The 18,632-nt window shown below is 47.2% G+C and overlaps 1 protein-coding gene across 1 annotated transcript in view; it reads left to right on the forward strand.

Annotated features, from left to right (window-relative positions):
* Window positions 1-465: 465 nt before the first annotated feature.
* The window catches only part of LOC144166880 (GDP-fucose protein O-fucosyltransferase 1-like), a 47,780-nt gene continuing 29,613 nt past the window's right edge, over window positions 466-18,632 (forward strand). Inside the window, exons 1-4 of the mRNA XM_077696334.1 lie at window positions 466-1,043; window positions 6,279-6,518; window positions 8,844-9,012; window positions 11,629-11,821. Of these exons, the coding sequence (XP_077552460.1) occupies window positions 926-1,043; window positions 6,279-6,518; window positions 8,844-9,012; window positions 11,629-11,821 (720 nt within the window). The 5' untranslated portion in view covers window positions 466-925. The remainder of the gene's footprint in view (window positions 1,044-6,278; window positions 6,519-8,843; window positions 9,013-11,628; window positions 11,822-18,632) is intronic.

An 18,632-nucleotide genomic window follows, 5' to 3' on the forward strand; every position in this document is an offset into this window, starting at 1 on the left:
TCGTTTGCATTCAGGCTGAGCAACCAGACACTACTAACCACAAGTGCCAATGTATTTCAAAAGTGATGATCGTCCGTTTACTTTGTCCTCGCGGATCGAGTGTGCAAGACCTCGCGACAACTGTTTCGGGGCGGGACAGCAAAGGAGGGAAAACGTGAACGTATTTTTAAGCATTGAATCCTAACAAACTGGAAGTGTTTATCACACTCATAGAGTTCCATACTAATATATTTAGGATCGCACTCACCATCTCGCATCGCTGGTTATCGGTTGATTAACCTGTCACTGCCGCTACTAAAAACAACGACCGAACATCTGCGACAAAACAGCAAGCCGCCTACATGAGCACGACAAAAAACAAAAACAACAAAAAAGAAAGAAGGTACGCGGCGCCAACGTTACGTTGCGCGGCGCAGCGATCACAACTGAGCGGCGATATTCTGGTAGCGAGAGTAGACTCGATCCGTGACGTCACACTTATTTTTTTTGTGTTTGCTTGGAATGTGGCGCCAGTGAAGCTGTCGTCGCCGCTTGACCTGACCTTGCTGACCCTGCCCTTCACGAATTCACCGCTTTGCGTTCTAGTTCGGTCCGACGAAACCGAAGAATCATCCTGTCCAACCGAGAATATATTGTGAAATTACCAAGGTAGAAATTTGCCGTTAACAAAGGAGGCGACCGTGATAAGCTTTGATTTCGTCGCCAGCCAATCAGACGCGGCTTTCTTTTTACACACTTTCAAATAAATAATGAATGCAGCCAGTTTAGGTACTGGTCCAGCGGCATTGCCTCTCTGCGTGGTCGAAATCACGTTCGCGTCGAGAGAAGTGTTCCCTATGCGTGTCATTCACGCTAGCCAGCCAGCAGGCCTGCAGCCAGCCGTCAGTTGTTGACCGCAGCGAGCGGAGTAGCTGCTGCTGAAAGCATGGCGATGCCGGCCGGCGTGCTCCGTGCGGTGCCTCTGTGGCTGTCGCTGTCGCTGGTGTGTGCCGACGCCCCGCGAGTGGACCGGAAGGGGTACATTGTCTACTGTCCCTGCATGGGTACGTTGACACTCGCCAAGTTACTGGACCCGACGTCAGGGCCGCGTCGCCAATGCTCCGCGTTCCTGGGGAACCTGCGGTTACGCAGGCCGAGTTTGGTTGTAATGCGGCCTTTTCTTTGCCGAAGCTGTGGAGCTTCAAGATTACTCGTGAAGGGCAGCCACAGGAACAGCGTGCCTTAGTAACTGCGTCCCGACTACAGTGACTGCAAATGTCGATGACCTCGTCACATTTCGGTACCAGGCTACTCAGCTGTCAGAGCACGCGCGTGGCTACTCTGACAGCTACGCGCTACCGCTGTCAGCGCTGTGAACGGAGTATCACCGTACTTTTTCTCTCACGAGACGTCACCGTGGCGCTCCGATTCAATGTCTGCTTTCGCGCGAGGTAGTCGCGCTTGGTTTTACCGGTACAAAACTTGAATTTGGTCCTTCTTCGCCAGTCCTCTGGTGTGATTGTGCGTGCATTTTTTTAACTGTAGTGACACCCCTACATTCCTATGCCTCACGTGGGTATGTGCCACAAAAGGAAAACGACGGCCTGCGTGATGGTACAGCGCGTTTGTTCCTCATCAGGTTGTGAGGTTAGGCTAGTGAGGGTTCCAGGACATGCAGGAATCTCATACAATGAAGTGGCTGATCAATTAGCCAGTATGTCTCTTGGTGGGCCCGTGGTCGTGCGATGTCCAAATGATAGCTTCCTGTTGGGGGCGAGATTTAGACGTATACAACTACTCCAGACTTATCGGCAAGACGCCCTTCTTCTAGGGATTATAGCCACCTTCGTCATGCATGGAAGCCGATGTTTTGTGAATCAAGGCTATGCGAGGTAGCAGTCACTAAGCTTCGATCAGGGTTCACACAGGTCCTTGAACACCCTTGAATTTAGAAGTCCCTATTTCAAGGCCTTGAAAGTCCTGGAATTTTTAAGTGGTCCTTGAAAACTCTTGATTTTCCTGGAGCGAATCAATGGTCCTGTCTTTTCACGAGAATTTAAAGAGCTTGTTGTAGATTTTAGGGGATAACAAATGTAAAGAAACATTGTAACAATCAAATTTCAGTGTATTGCGTGAAATTGCAACAAGTTTGGTGAATTTTCATTATGAGGCAACATTGCGAGCAGGCATTTCTCAATCCATTCCATGTCAGGATACAATACAGTGAAAGCCGGCTTGTGTTTTCTATCTTGCATCTTCCATCTAGTCTCTGGACGCTCGCTCATTGCATGTTTGCTGTGCCTCATATGCTCCATCTGCGTTTGCTTTTACGTGCAAATGGCAGACGTGTACATAGCTTGTCCTGCCTTGCAGCAACACTCGCTGATTTAATTTAAGCTGATGCCCTTGCTGACAAAGCAAGAGATGCAGGCATGATTAACTAAGTTTTGAAATCAGACCGCCTGAGCAAAACAGCAAGAAAAAAGAAAAATGCCAATCATGAAATAAAAAAAGGTGGGAGAGCATTCATGAACCCGTTAGCACCTATCTAAATGTGTGCTAATGTGCTTAGGTATTGTGCAAGAAACAACTTTCGCATTGTGTTGAAAAAGTTATAAATAATCTCAGATAAAACATTAGATTGGGACCTTGAAAATGTGTTTCCTGGTCGTTGAAAGTCCTTGAACACCCTTGATTTTTTGCTTTTGAAGCCTGTACGAACCCTGTTCGATGCGAAATTCCCCCATTAAATTTTTATCTTTATAAGTCTGGTCTGGCTCCATCTCCGCAATGCCCTTTCTGCGACAAACTGGGAAATATAGAACATTTTCTATTTAATTGCCGCAGCTTCTCCCCAATGTGACGCACGCATCTGGGGCGGCATTCTCGTAACTGTCCGTTTTGAAAACGTCCCTTTTGAGTCCCTTTCATCGTGACGTACTTCCGGTTAAGCTGTGGGTGTTGGCAGTAGGTTTGTTGCGCTTGCGTTACGTCACTTCGGTTGTTTGCTTTTAGCCAATCAGGGCTTGCTAAAAGGGACTAAAAGGAGTCAACCTTTAAGCGGCTTCACCTTCCACTATCTACCTCTGAGGTTCTGTCACTCGGCGCTTCTGCTCTAGGAGTTTGCCACAGGGATGCTTTGTCCGCCCTTCACTCTTATGTTGCGGCGACAGGCTCGTTTCCCTGCTAGCCAGCTAAGCATTCACATTTATTTAATCTTCATGGCTCTACTTTCATACTGTAAAAAAAAATTGTTCTGTATCTCCTTTTCTAAATTTTGGGATCTAAAATAATATAGGTTACATCCTGATCAGGTACAAAGCTTCTTGGCCAATCCTCTGCGTGGGTATGTGCCATATTCTGAGGCAACCAACCAACAGCGCAAAGGTAAAAGGGGGCACGATCGCAACCTCCGATCGCATTACCGGTGGCGAGGCTGGCGCACCAGACGCATCTTCTGGCACCCGGTGTTTCGGGAACGACACTTGGTCGCGTCGTTGCAGGGCACAGGTGGCAGCTCTGCCACCTTGTGCAATATTAGCTTGCCTTTTGCAGCCAACTGTGTGGCCACGTGCCCAGGGAAGGTGCCCTAAGGGCCTCTGAGCATGCTCCAGTGGAGCTCTGCACACTTGGGAGAGGCAAAGGTTTATTTATAGGCCCATAGGGCCGCCACGACGTCACACTTTATCCGAGATGTCCGGGCTCCCCAGGGCCTATTCCCAGAGGGTGGGGTAGGGGGCGTGGGGAAGCTGGACACTCGCAAAGGGAGCGGTAGTGGGTGTCCAGAGCCCCACATGCTAAGGAATTAAGGGAGGTGTGTGTGAACCAGTGGGGTGCGGTGGAGGAAAGTGTGTGTTCGCAGAATCCGCCACATGTGAACTGCAGCGGGGTTGAGGGAGAGGTGGGGGGTAGGCGTAGTTTGTCGGAGGAAGTGGTGGTGCAAGGTAATGACCCTGTAAGTTAAAAGGGGCTCGGAAGCCACTGGTTTAGGGGCCCCGTGGGTAGCCGTGAAAGAAGCGGGAGCCCGGAGAGTCCAAGCTGAAGGGGCCGGAACAGCCACTTTGCAATTTACCAAGGGCTTTGCTCAGCTAGAGAAGCAGGTGATGCGGGAGGACGAGGGCGTGAACCTGCCAGGTGTGTTAGATCGGTTTTTGGTCGTAATTTTCAAGGAGCCAAAGCTCTAAAAATACTGAAATGATGCGAAATTTAAGCTGCTTAGCTGATTTTGCTGAGAGCAGAATTTTGAAACTTCAGGTCGCAGAGAGGTGTCTGAACGGGGAATAGTTAGCGGCTTCAAAGAACAAATACCTTTAATTTGACAACTTTAACCCTTAACCAAACGAAAAAAAGCTGTGGTCATTAGATTTTTATTATGTTGCACCAATTTACTTTTTATTAGAATGTTTTCAATTTTATGTGTGTGGGCTACTTGGGGGTACTGGGCCCCTTGGGCTATGAGTGTCATCATTGAATGAAGGCAGTGAATTGATCAATTTTTTGCTGACGGGCTTTTTTTTATCATAGTCCTGAAATTGTGCAGTTGCTGCCAGACACACCCAAGGAAACCCTCAGAGTCATTATAAGTTGCATAAACAGTTTTTCTTTTTTGGTACAAATGCACAACTCAATGGCAAAGAATAATAGGAGAGAACGAAATGAGTGCTTCAGTTTGTTTTCTCCCTGAAGTGTATTTTCACCAAGTCGACCAACCTGATTGAGACCATCTCCTTTGCAAAAATCCCAACATTCGGGTGTAAAAATCCTATTTAATGCCCCTACAAAACTTAAGAAATTTCCCTATACATCCTATGCCAAATAAAGAGAAGAGTAAGTGCGAAATAGAAAAATTTTTCCATTAAAAGCGGCTAGTCATTTTGTCGGTTGTGTTCAGTGGTAAAAAACAATGCAGGGAATGGTTTGCTTCTATTACAAAAAAAAAAAAAAAGCTTTTACTTTCTCGCAGTCTCGCTTTTTACTCCAACTGGTATCTCTTTTACAGGCAGCGTTGGTGTGCAGCGTATGTGCAGCGTATGTGCAGCAGTTGCAGCGAATTTTTCGCATTGCAATTTTGTAGGTGTTTTTACGGTGAAGCTGTTAGCCTCTAGTTGGTTGGAAAATTATGTGTTGTAAGCAAGAAGCCCAGGCAGGACCCAGTAGTTCTCACCTAAGACGCAGAGTGCAAGCATCAGGCTAGTCAGGCACACAGCATAGAGCTCGGTATTTGTTAAAAAAACCCACAAGGCAAGCATTGAAACCGCATTATGGATGATAAGGCACCTATGAACAATGGGACCCCCCCCTATGTGTTCCGTGTAAAGATTATGTTTGAAGGCTGGGCAGGACTAGTGTCACTAAATACAGACATTTCATACCCTCCGCCATCAGCATTTGTAGTGGCTTACAACAGCTTCACTGGACATCCACTTTCGCAGGGTGGGATGGTGACCATTTTTTTTTTTCGTGCTCGCTTTTTTTGGTAAAAAAGCACACGGGGTTTGCTGACATAATTAACTCAAGGCAAGCACAATGCATTACATTAGGGTGGTACACTCGTCATTGCACTACCATCAGTTTTGGCGGGAATCGATCGAGCTATCCTGACGAGGGTGGCGTGCAAGTCACTGCGGTGCAGGAGTACTATGCTTTGAGCACTTTTTTTTTAGAAGGAGTGTCTAACATTACACGCGTGTGCTGCTGTACTTGTTATAATGCTTACGGCTGAGTGGTGCTTTAGGACAGTTTGCATGTTGTGGTTTAACTGAGGGAGCCGCCATAAATGGGGCGGTACAAAAACAAAGGCGCGCCATTTTCCCAGAAAAGTGCGGGTTTGCCAAACTTTAGGAGTCCCTGCAGTTTTGAGTAAAAACTGCCGGGCATCTTTGTGTAAGCAAAAATATTATCGAACGTATCTACCGTTAAGAACAACACTGCTGGGAAGCAGCTTTGCATTTCTGGGAACTCGCCATCAAGGAGGTTAACCCCCAGGGAATGTAGATTCATCTGACTCTCTGCTATGGTGTGCCTCATAGGCATGATTCAGTGCATAAAGCCCCAGTGTGAACGGAAACTTTGGTACCTTAATATAGTACTGCGGTGTATTGTTTTTGGTGCGGTCATGACTGCGATAGCTGTTGCGGAGAATGAGCTGGGAATCGGCTTTAAGGAGAGCAACTGATCCACCAGGGGGCCACAAAAGTCAAGTGGGAAGAGCATCGAGTGCATTGCTGGCATTGCTTAAAAGAACTAGGGTCCTCCCATGTGGCTAGCATTGAGGGAGCAGTTTGGTCCTCTGGGTGCAGGGCGCTTCGGGAACCAGGCGGACCAGTTTCTCGGGGCACTGGCTTTCAGCAAGGCGCTGGACCGGACGCTGGTTCTGCCGCCCTGGGTCGAGTACCGGACGGGCGAGCCGCGCTCGGTGCAAGTGCCTTTCGACACCTACTTCCGGGTGGAGACCCTGGCCAAGTACCACCGGGTCCTCACCATGGAGCACTTCATGGACCGGCTGGCACCTACCGTCTGGCCGCCGGGAAACCGGACAGGTCAGCCAGAAAAGAACCCTAGTGCAAACGTGCTCATTTGGTGGGAGGTTGGAGGCTGGAGGCGAGACAAAGTTCGGTGGGTGCCGTACGGCCCCATGCAAGGGGAATTTTTGTGCCTCATTTAAGGCCACTACACTTTCGAAGCACTACATTGTCAAAGCACAGTTTGTACTTGAATTCAAGTACAAACTGTGCTTCGAGGATTCTCGGGAGCAGTTTTTCTACATCTCGCGCCAGGCGCGACGTTATAGAAAGAAATGGTGCAAGCGTAGCCAAGGAGGTGTTCGTTTCGTTTGCTCTTAAAAATAGAAAGAAAGTGGAGGCTGGAAGCTGTTCATTTTGATTTGGAGTGTAACACTCACTAAAAACATTGGTCACAACTAGACACAACGTCATGTCTCAAGTGTGGGCCTGCCATGTGGTTTTTTGTTCTTATAGGTGTTAAAATACTTAAAAACAGCACTTCACAAGTAGTGCTGATTCAATTTGCTGCATGCTTCTGCAATTTGATATGTTGGTTTAAATCAGAAAATTTCCCATAAGCATGCGCAAGCCTTATCAATGTCGCAACATGATCTGTGGTGGCTTTACCACATGACACTGTGCAGAGAAGGCAAGGGTGCATAAAAGACATTCTGAGCTCTGTCGTCCCAGTGTGGTGATGTGTTGACAGAATATGTGGCATGACATTGGTCAGGCTTGTTTGTTTACAAGGCAGCAGGAAGCTTCTTGTTAATCATCAGCGCAACCCCATCAGTGGACTTAATAGCACCCCTACCGTGCTCTGTACAATGCCCTGTGGTTTTTTCCTATACCCGTCCTGCGAATTTCTGCGCCCGGAAGCATTGAAACAGTTCACCAGCTTATTGTTTAGCGGGCCTGAAGATTTCGCACAATTTTTGGCCACCTAATAAGCAGGACGTTAAACACCAGTGGGGCCATCTTCGGCAAAAATTAAAACACCACCAAATGCGAAACAAGATGGAGGTTACATGATTGTTTTGTACAAAACAATTGATTTGTTTTGTACGTGTCGTTTTAAACACGCATCTTGTTTCGCATTCGGTGGTGCTTTAATTTCTGTTCGAGGTGACACCAACTACCTCCATTGGGAACAAGGGGTTGCTAGGTCTGTCTTCAAAATCAGCAAGTTTTCAGAAAGCCATTTAGATGGAACTAAAAAGCAAAACCACGTTTGTCTGGAGAAATGTTGGCATGGAAAAAACAATTAGACAGCCTTGTTCACCAGACAGACATGGATGATGGTGAAACAGCTGTCATGGTGCACTGAACTGCTTTCAGGGGAGCAATTTCTCAGGGAACTTCTGAATGGAACTGATGCTCCAGGCTTGCGCAGTCAAGGCGTGACAGCCGTAAAATGCATCACAATCAAACAGGATGGAAAGGAACTCTAGTCGAGTCCTGGCAAAGTCCCCGTAGAAACAGTACATTAGAAGCCTAAGTTATCCGACGTGGCTTCTTGCTTGGCCCGCGCTATCCGGCGGCGCATGCTAAGCGTGGGATTTTGACCCTGCTCAGTCGGTTCTCTCTGTCTCATCTTTCGTCTCTCTCCCCTCCAGCAGCCGCCCGTTCCTCTGCACAATCGCTCTCCCCCTCTCCCTGCTGGCGTCTCCTCTTTTTGCGCAGCGGTCACGGGGGCAGTGTGCAGGTGCTTATTCCTGCCACTCAGCCGTGAATCGCCTGCAAGGGGATGCTGACAGGCCTAGGCTTCCACATAAGTTTGTTGTGATCATGTGTGCCATGGTTTGCACTGGCTGGTGGGAATCGTGGCAGTGGACTGCGGTACAAGGTTTGTGTTAATACAGTGGGATTGGCACCTGACTGCACGATTCTCTTCGCATTTACTTTTATTTAGTGATTTCGGTTTATGAGCCCTGCAAAGCATTTGTTTGTAGTTTACACTGAAGTTTCTTGCAAATCTATCGCGCAGAACTCATTTATAGGGGTAATTGTTCTGATTTTACGACTCCCGCATTTTACGACGACGCTTTTTCACGGTCCTGAGAAAGTCGTGTAATCGGGGTTCTTAGAACTGTAACTCGACTTAGCAAACTGGTTGCGAACGGGTTCAGTATGAGATTAAGTTGAACAGGAACTGAACCGTAATGAAGTGACACCTTAAATAGAACCGTAACTGAACTGGTATTTCGACACACTGGCCTCTTTAGCGAGAGAAGGGGTCACTAGAGTGTGGCAAGCAGTGCAGGATGCTGGTGGTGCAGGTTATATCGGCGCCAAATAAAGCTAATCGCACGATGCTAGGCCAGCGCTAGAAGGGTGTTTCCGTTGTCCTTTTTGGTGCAGTGTTCTGCTACCAGGCGCGGACGTCTGGCCAGGGCTGCCAAGCCAAGGAAGGCAACCCGTTTGGGCCCTTCTGGGACACCTTCGGGGTGGAGTTTGACGCGTCCGAGTTCTACGCGCCCCTGCAGTACGACATCCACCACGGGGACATGGCACGCCGCTGGAGGGACATGTGAGTCGCCATTCCACAGCACGTGTTCACTGGCCACCACACGAGCGAGCTTCTTTTTCGTTGTCTCCTGATGCATATGGCTAGACGTGCCCGACACTGGGGGATACCCCGAGCAGGACAACACATTGGAGATGTGTGACCTGTCCTTGCTTTGCGGCGCTGCACAGGGCAAGACGTTTGAAGCACGTGAGAAATGTCATCCTTCGCTGGCCTCTGAAAAAAGGTGAATTCGGTCTGCTGTTCGTAGACCTGCAGTTGCCAAACTCTGCACAGTGTAGACAAACTGCACTGCCTGTATAGAACAGTGGTGTTTGTGCCCGTATGCACAGCCAAAGTCCAGTCAGGCCAAGAGTGGTGTGGGGAAGCTGCCTGGTCTTGTTGCACAACTGGTGAGAATAACTCGGTCGTGGTGATTTTGGACGGGACCCAGCCGCAACTGATACACTTTTTGGTGTTCTCAAAAAGAAAGGATGTCTGAGGATGGGTTAGCTTGAGCGTGACTACATTATCAGGAAGAGAAAGACATTTTTTTTTGCATCTGGTAAAGTGGTCGCGCCCAAGCTTCCCTGGTCTCTGGATAAGAAAACCCAGCTGCGTATGGACATGGTCCACGGTTTGCTGAAATGGATCTTTTTTTCAACCTGTTGTGTACCTTTTTATTCATCATGGGCCACAAGAATGTTTTTTTTTTCTTACAAGAGAAGCACGAGGGGGGAGTTGACCCAACGCCAAGGAGAGAAAGGCCTCTTGCCCTTTGACCACAGGTCACCGAAGAAGGGCAGGAAAGCCGTCACCCTGAGACGAGGATGCCGGGGCATGTTTTTGAAATGTTCGAGTAGTGCTATCAATCGAATATTGTGATATTTGCTTCGATATTTGTAAATTCTGAATATTCACACAGATTTTTTCTCTCAAAGCAAATACGAAGCTAATAATGATTTTGTTCAAATAGTTGTGAATTGAAGTGAATATTTGCGGGTGATTTCTGATAAGAGAAGTGAAATTTCCAATTTCTGAAGCACACTTGAGTAACTAGCCTGAAGAAAAAGTAAAAAGCTCGTGTGAAAGTATTTGCAAACTTCTTATGTGGCCGAAACACGTAGAAGCTATCCTGCTGCTGCTCTTAGCTTTATTGATATTGGATTTTATATGGGGGCAGCCTTCACCTCTTGCAGTGACTTCAACCACAAGTGCTTCAGTGTATTAGTGTAATCACAGTGTAGCTATATATTTTGACAATCTATATGATTATGAGCAAGAACTGTAAATGCCAGTTTCATGGAGCAATTCATGTCACCTCAAAAAATAAAAAAAGGAAAGCCCAGCGTATGGGCAACGCAAGGCGTGAAAAATTAGCCTGATTCATAAAGCATCCTCTGCATGCCTTCGTGGTATGGTGGTATCATCTCCACTTTGCACTTGCTTGTGGCTCCCTTTCTCAGTACTAATAACCCATGAATTTTGCTTTTAAAAAGCAGTTGTGCCGTGCATTTTTACATACTTTCATGCAACGATAAGAATCTGAAATATGGGTTCGGAGAAGGGCGTGTCATGCCTAATATAAATCCATTAAGACCAAAATCAGAGCAAGTGCAAAATAACAAACCGAAATGCATTATGACAAATACCTGTGCATGGCTGGTCCAGCTTTGCGAGTGCCGCAGTGTCAACACCTGCTCGTCGAGGGAGCTTCAACTGGGTGTCTATAATAGGAGCTAGAGGCTAGACAAATTTATTGCTTTTCTTTTTTCTTATGTCTCATTTAGAAAAAGAAAAACAGGAACAGTACAGGTTTTAAAAAACAAGATCAGTTTGTGCATCATTTGATCAGAAAATTGGTAACTCGGGGACTATGACACAGTATGAAGCTGGGTTTTCTTGTTTAGAGGGCGTTGATTGGGGCAGCTCGAGCGGAGCCACGTTTGCAGGATGCAAAAAAAGAAGCAGGAGGGCAGAGTTGGCCTCGTGCCAAGGAGGCAAGAGGTGCTGTCCAAAAGCGCCTTCTTGCGCCGGGTAGCTCCGACCCAGGTGTTCAGGTCGCCTTGGTGGAACGAGCTGCCATCGTTGCTCCAGACCTCAAACCTACGGCCACCACGCTTCCCTTTGTCGCTCAATAAAAGTCTCTCTTTCATTGGATTGCATGTCAAATTGCTGGGACCACTGCGTCGCTTCCAGTTAACTGAAAATTCTACTTGGAACGACTTGAAATTACCAAGAGTCAATTTCCGTGCTATTTGGTTCAAAGCTGAACAGAATATTGCATTATTTGCTTCGCTGTTGGAAAGTTCAAAATATTCACACACCGTTAGTTATAATTAGTTCCGTCAATGGCACTGTTACTAATAAGAGAAGTGTACGCCGAGGAGATGTTACTTTGGGTTCATGTTACAAAAGGTGCCCCTGTGTAGCTCTGGTGTAGTGTGAAGCAGCCCACAAGTCAAGGTCACAGAGTGAATGGAGGCAACAATGCTGAGGGGTGTTGGGCATGCTAGGCATAGCCAGAGTATGGCAGACTGATTGACTGCAAGGGGCAATGAGGGCAGCATCATATTCAGTGATGGTGCTCGTCAGGCTGAGCCATTGAGCAGTGAGCATCGTCCACTGACCGCCGTGCAGGTACCCGAGTGAGCGCTTCCCAGTGCTGGCGTTTGTGGGCGCCCCGGCCAACTTCCCCGTGCAGCAGGAGAACCTGGCCCTGCAGGCGCACCTCAGCTGGAGCGACGCGGTCCTCAACCGGGCGCGACACTTTATCCGCACCAGCCTGCGCGCCCCCTTCGTCGGCATACACCTGCGCAACGGCATCGACTGGGTACGTCCCACTGGACTGTGCCGGTCCGACACGAAAAAGGGAAGACATCTCGCCAGGCGGCACCGCGGGATGAGGCTCCCTCGAATAGCCCACCAGCCACCCCGGTCGGCTATTCGGGGGCCAGGGATCTGTCGGTCCAGCACCTGCACTGCAGCCTGGCAGCGTGGGGCATGGCCTGGCTAGTTAGCTGAGCCGTGCTACTGAACACTCCCCGGTGGTAAATGGGATATTGCAGGGAGGTTCGAAGAACAGGTAGTTGTTGATTAGTGGGCATTGTCTTCCGTGGCGCTCTTTGCCCGTAGTCGGCCTTGCGCCATTAAAAACCAACCATCATCGATTAGTGGGCATTAGTTTTGTTAGCACTACCGAGGGCATCAAGAATGGTACGGTGGCATTCCTTATCCACAAAGGGAAGAATTGTACAGCATTAGGTTGTGGTCGTGCTAAGTAGGAGGTACGAGTTAAAGCCTAGGCACCTAAATACGAGGGCGAGGCTGTTTCTACAAAGAGGCAGAGTCAGCAGTAAATAAGGTAAGCACGATATTGGGATGGGAGACTTTGGCACACAGGTTGTGGGAAACTGTGGAAGGGGGAGTTGGATTTTTGGAGCGAAGTAACCTAAGGATACAGAACTGATTCTTTTGGAAACAAGAAATGGACGTGGAAAAGCCCAGTGGTATAACACATGGTCTCATTTCTTCGCCTGTTGAGAGATTTGTTCATTGTTGATTTGTTGATTTGTTCAAACTGCTCTCGCAATAGAAATTTTATGGGCAAATAAAATCTGGTGCTGCTCTGGAGGAGTTGTGGGCATTTGACGAGTAAAAAGAGACCATAAAAATGACAAACCTCATGGTTTCGGACATTGAGGTGGAGAATAAAGCCAGATTTCAAGAGAGCCTGAAGAAGGAAAGCCAACTCGCAGCCGCCAAGAGACAACAGTGCTCTGGAGTTTCAAGCAACATTACAGAACAAAGTGTAGATTTAGCAGCAGCTGTGTGAGCAGCAACTGATGGAGAAATGCAAAAATATGAAAGTGTCAAAACCGAATTGGTGCAGCTGGCGAAGTTGATTGCCAAAAGCAAGAAGAGTGACTTCATGCCCACAACAAGGCAAAGATGGAAGAAACATTAAAAGGACCCTGCAACACTGCCGACAGACGCTTTTCACTCTTTCCGTTGTGCCTGGAAGCACAGAGTGGCACCGAGTGGTTTGCTCGCTGCAGCGGGTTCGCCTTCCAGTTTCTGCTTTTCACTTTTTGCAAATTTCTTTAACGTGGCTATTGAACTTGTTCATTGCTGCGACTGAATGGGGGCCAGCCAATACTCGCGACATCGCTCAAGTGACGTCATTTGAGCGTGCAAACAACGTCAACACTGGGAAAGAGGGGAAAATCTTTTGAAAAAGTTTCTTAGTTATCTGATGGGCACAGAGCAGCAATTTTTGTCTGAGGTTCTTTGAGGTCCCCAGTCTATGTACTTGTGCTGGTTTTTTATGTTCTGAAAGCATTTCAGGGTTTGAAAGAAGTTGAAAAAAGTGTTGCAGGGCTCTTTTAAGCAAAGCCAGCAAAGAGGAAACTTGCTGTTAGCAGATATTTAGGGCAGTCACTCTATCAACTGAGCTAACCAGGAGGCTAGCTAGCTGTTTGTAGTGCAAGAGCAAATTGATCAACAACTCGAAGTGATGGAGAGGTGTTAATCAACTAGATTTAGGGGAAATCCCCAAGTTGAAGGAAAATTCGTCCTCAACCAGGACGGATTTTCCTTCAACTACGAAGTTTCAAGAAAGGTGTTCAGCTTTCCTTATTTGTAGCCGTATGGTCGCATTAAGGTGGATGTGAAATTTTCCTTCGCAGAAGCCTACTCCACCTGGGGGATTTCCTCTAAACCTGGTCGATTAGCAGATATTGAATGGCAGATGATAGTGGTAATATAAGAAACAACCTGGATGAAATGATGAAGTAGTGAAAAGGCTTCAATGCAGATTTCTATGCCAGTAACATGAAGCCAGGAAATAGTAGTGAGCGGACTAGATTGGGTCACGAGGTTCTGCTAGCAGCAACTAAAGACGAGGCGGAAAAGGTGCTGAAGGGAACAAAAAGTGCAAAAACTGCAGGGGACGATGGAATAACTGTGGATATACTAAAAGAGGGGGGAAATTTTGCGCTAGGAAAGCTGGCAAAATTATTCTTAACGTGTGTCCAGGCAGGGAAGGTACCACTGGCCTGGGAGAGTTTAAATGTAATTCTAATTTACAAGAAAGGTAATGGCTAGGAGCTCAAGAATTACCCACCTATCAGCCTACTCCATGTTGCATACAAGTTGTTTACGAGAATACTAGTTAACTGTATAAGTGATGCCCTAGATTTCAAGCAACCGAGGGAACAGACTGGATGTAGAAAAGGCTTTTTAACACTGGATCACTTTTATGTGGTCAACCTGGCAGTGGAAAAATGGGTATAATAAACCTCTTTATGTGACATTTGTTGGCTACGAAAAAGCCTTTGGTTCAGTGGAAACCACTGCGCTGATGCAAGCATTGAGAGAACCCAGAGTAGAGGATGTGTACATGTAGCTTCTTGGGGGGCCATGCAGGGTGTCCCAGCTATGATGCACCAAGATTTTAAAAATGAGCATTGGCGTTAATTTAAGAAAACCTAGTGCATAATGTTTCCTGTACAGTGGAGCAGATGACAAACAATTCTCGAGTGGAAGTCTGTGAAGCTCTATGTCCTCGCATTGAGGAACAAAATCATTGTCCTTCACGGCGAAGAATAGCCTTCTTATCGTCATCTGAGACAGGAGACGTGCAGTCTTCAGCTCAGTGGTTGGTATCATTGCAGAAGCAGCACGACAAATTTCTCTTGTCTGAATGGTGGACGACAGATACGGTTGGAACTTGGTGTTTATTTGAAGCAGTATTGGGTTTGTGTTGTGGATCATGTCGCCTCATCGGACTGCCAGGAATTTCGGCACATTTCTCGCGGCTTTCAACATTGGCATGCAGAAAACTAAAAAGGTTCAGCAGGGGCCTATCGGCTGAGTCCGTTCGTGAAGAAGCTGAGGGAGTTCTTTCATGAGCTTTCTTTCAGTGGTAGTCCACTGTGATATCTTGTGGGAATCTCTTCCGAAGGATGTCGATGAGCATAGCATGAGCGCAATGAGTGCTTTTTCCTGCTGGCGCTTTGTATCAGTAATGCTTGGGCGTTGCAAACAGCCATCCTATGTCTAGCTAGCAAGTTCTTCACGGAGGAACGATGCTGTAGCCCACCGAGATCTGCAGTTGCCTAGTGGAAACGCCTGAGGGGAAGCCATGCGTGCTGATTGGCGCCATGGCCCTTGACGGGCCTTGGACATGTCCATGCTGTGTCGCGGCTCCCGCTTGAAGAAGTCTCTCTTCGTGTCCCCTCTGCTTCTTGACACATAGTGCAATACAGAGCAGGTCCTGAAGGCGGTGTACGATGGGCGTGACTCGTTGTGGCTCGATAGCGCGGAGCAAAGAATTCTTGCACCGGTGCTCAGGCAGGTGTGGCTCCATTGAAGACTCGATGTTGTCCCAAAAGTCACTACATCCTGTCAGATCAAACTGGTTTGTCCCCTCTTGTACTCCCGCCCACGAGAAAAATCGTCCAAGGGATGAACAATTAGTCCGCAATCCTGATATTTGGGTGTTTTGGTGGACGACAGTAATAGTCACGTAACATCCATAGGATTCATAAACTTCCTTTCCACCAGTGCCTCAATCTTTATTGAATCGTGAGAAAAGCCAAATGTCGTCACAATGGCTCAGACAGAATTTTTATACTGGTATCCAGATGGCGAGACAGCATCTTTTCATGAGCTCGGTGGTGGTAGTAGTGCGCTCCTGTAGGAGGTGGAAAGGTTGCCTTCGGGGGCTTCCTTTGAATCTTGAGCCTTCGTGTACTGTGAGTTGTGTTCAGTGGTAGGCATCGGATGTATCAGCGATTTACAAGTTTGCTGCGCTTTGTTTTGGTCTTGTGGTTGTTTTTCGGTTCTATGACGGTGTTGGAAAATTTCAATAGACTGCAGGTTCCAGGCCGACGATGCCTTCTCCGAGACAGACCCTGTTGGAGGTAACAATGTCTTCATAAGCAGGCTGCATGCATGCCGCACTTTCTGTGACGGCACTTTGCACTCGTGCTACTTTCGATTCGGCGGGGGTTGTTTGCGCTTCCCCACGCTCCATAGTAGATAACAAGTTCTTGTCGTCCCCTTTCATGGGCCGAGACGTGCTTTCAACGAACGAGTATAAGAGTTCTCTCGAAGTCTCAAGAAAGATGGCTATACAGTTAAACCTCGTTTTTAGAGACATGGATGTAAGAGACAAATGGGTATAAGAGACACTATTCACCCACATGGTTGGCCGCCCTATCTTTTCCATTAAATTGACCTCTTTTATAACAGACATCGGATGTAGAAGGCAGTCAGTTATAAGGGACGAGTCATCCTTGAACTTTAATCAATAATCTCGCTTGTAAAAGACATTTTAACTTCAGATGCAGTGCCACCAGTCACTAATTGCAGTTGCTTCCATTGTGGAAACACAGGTGTACGACAGACGCCTGCAGTCGCTATTTATTATAACTTCAGCAAACACACAGTGGTTCAGTCACTATGAAATGACAATGGAAATGCAACTTACAGAAGTGGTTGAAGCTTACTGCCATCCATTGGAGCGCGACTGCACATGCGGGCCCTCCCACTCGTGTAGCTCCCAATCAAGAAGCATCGCAGATGTTGAGTCCTGCAAGTGTAATGAATAGCCTGAGCACACAGCGGAAGAAGCTGTGCGCTATGGCTATTCATCAGTCTTGTGAACTCAACGTCTACGATTCCACAAACAGTGAAAGGAAAGAAAGCTTTAGAATCGGTTGTAAAAAGCAGTGTAAATACAGTCATGAAGCAAACAAAGATTCAGAACTGTTTCATAAATTCTGGGGGCCAAACATAAATTATAATGAATCTTTTGCAACATGCTGTAGCGTTCTTTTGAGCTTATGTTAGTCATACGGTGCCCACATCGAACTAGGGTCTGATTAGTAAGTGAAAACATGGTTCCCTGCTTATAAGAGACATCTTGTGTAAGAGACAGAAACTGCTCCTCGGTACGTGTCTCTTATAAAGGGGTTCAACTGTATCATGATGGATGTAGACTTCATTTTTATGGATTGCTTGTTCTGGGGCACTTTATGGAATGGTTGAGGTAAGCGTTCACTTTTAAGAAGCAGAGCGTGTAGTGATCCGCCTCCTCACCCTCTTGCTCAATTTCCTCTTCTGTCAAGTAAGAAATATCTGAATCTAGTTCGATAAGTTCGTTTCTCATTTCATGCAGGTTCTTTGAAAGTCAGCTTTCAGCTTTAGTACGTGGCGAGATTCTAAAATTAACAGTCGGTTGCTATTGGTCAATATTATCTTGAAATCGGTTTGGGCATGGTTCCACAACGAACGCAGAGCGTCCAGCTCACCACCTCGATGTTTGGTACTAATAGGGTTCGTCTCAAGCGTGGTAGACTGGATGGGACAGTGCGTGTCTGTGTCAGTGCTGTGTTGGTCGGGGATGTCAATTCTTGGTGTCGGTCGAATGTGGGTAACTCGGCGACCCTCGAAGAAGACAATAGATACGCCAGTGTTGGCGTCGGTGTTCTCAAGGGGTTCGAACTTCGCAGTTCAGTCACAGTCAGCTATGGAGCGAGCTGGCTCAGGATGAGTCGGCGGTGAACGGTTCTGGGGCTGACTCGCCTGCAGCCACTGGCATCCCAACTACTCTCCTGTTGGTCCCTGGTCCCTTTCCCAGGATGGTCGGCACCAAATGTTAAAGCCAGAGGAGACAGACAGATGGGGATGCCGGCTTTAATTGGCACAGTTTGAACACGGTGATGATGGTGATGTTGATAGAACAATTCTTCACCCCGTGAAGGATTCAACAGGGCTGTTTATACGGGCTGTGCAAGTGTTCCAAGCAAAATCATTTTGTTGAAATATATATTTAGCCATTTCTAATATTAAAACTGAAATTACGATTTCTTGGGTGCACTTCAGTAATAGCTTGTGGAAAAAAAAGTGGGGTAGGGCTAGTTTGAAAGTCTGAGTAATTTTTCTTTGACATTAAACAGATGCTATCAGGCTGCATTTAGCTTTGGTTATTTGTATATTTCATGTGGAGGAAACATTTATTTCATGCGATGGACTCAAGGTGTAAATATTTAACAAGAGTGCGAAGCTGGGCGAGTCGGTAAGGATCCATGATTAAAACAGCGCAAGGGACAGCTTGCGCTTTTCTCGTCCTGTCTCTTGCACTGTTTTAATCATGTAAATATTTAATGAGTATTAGTGTAATGGTATATCCTGGAAATCTATGATTAACCATAATTCCTTCAGGCAAAAAGAAAAACGCGTGGCAGTTCTGCGCAGGTTCACATCAGTGCTAGGAAGGAAACTCGGCACGTGGAGCAACACAGGGCATGAAAGACGGGCCTGATTGATGAAACCTTGCGACGGTTGCCTCATGGCGGGAGGCTACCATCCAATCACTTTTCCTGGTGCTGGTACTCTCAACGCTTGGGCTGCAAATGTTCCTGCACACACTAGTATCTTTGAATATGGGTTCTGCTAAGAGCTTCTCATGCCCAATATCAATGTACTGGAAGAAGTCCACAATTGGCATAAGTACGTAGCAGTAAACACGCATGGCTGGCAAACTACATTTGCCCGTGCTGCGGTGTCGACGCCTTTTTGTCTGAACCTTTATCTCACTGTCTTGGAGCTGGACACTGTCTTGGAGTTTGTCACTC

The sequence above is a fragment of the Haemaphysalis longicornis genome, unplaced genomic scaffold (assembly GCF_048455015.1).
Source record: "Haemaphysalis longicornis isolate Haplotype H1 unplaced genomic scaffold, Haemaphysalis longicornis Haplotype H1 scaffold_195, whole genome shotgun sequence".
NCBI lineage: Eukaryota > Metazoa > Arthropoda > Arachnida > Ixodida > Ixodidae > Haemaphysalis > Haemaphysalis longicornis.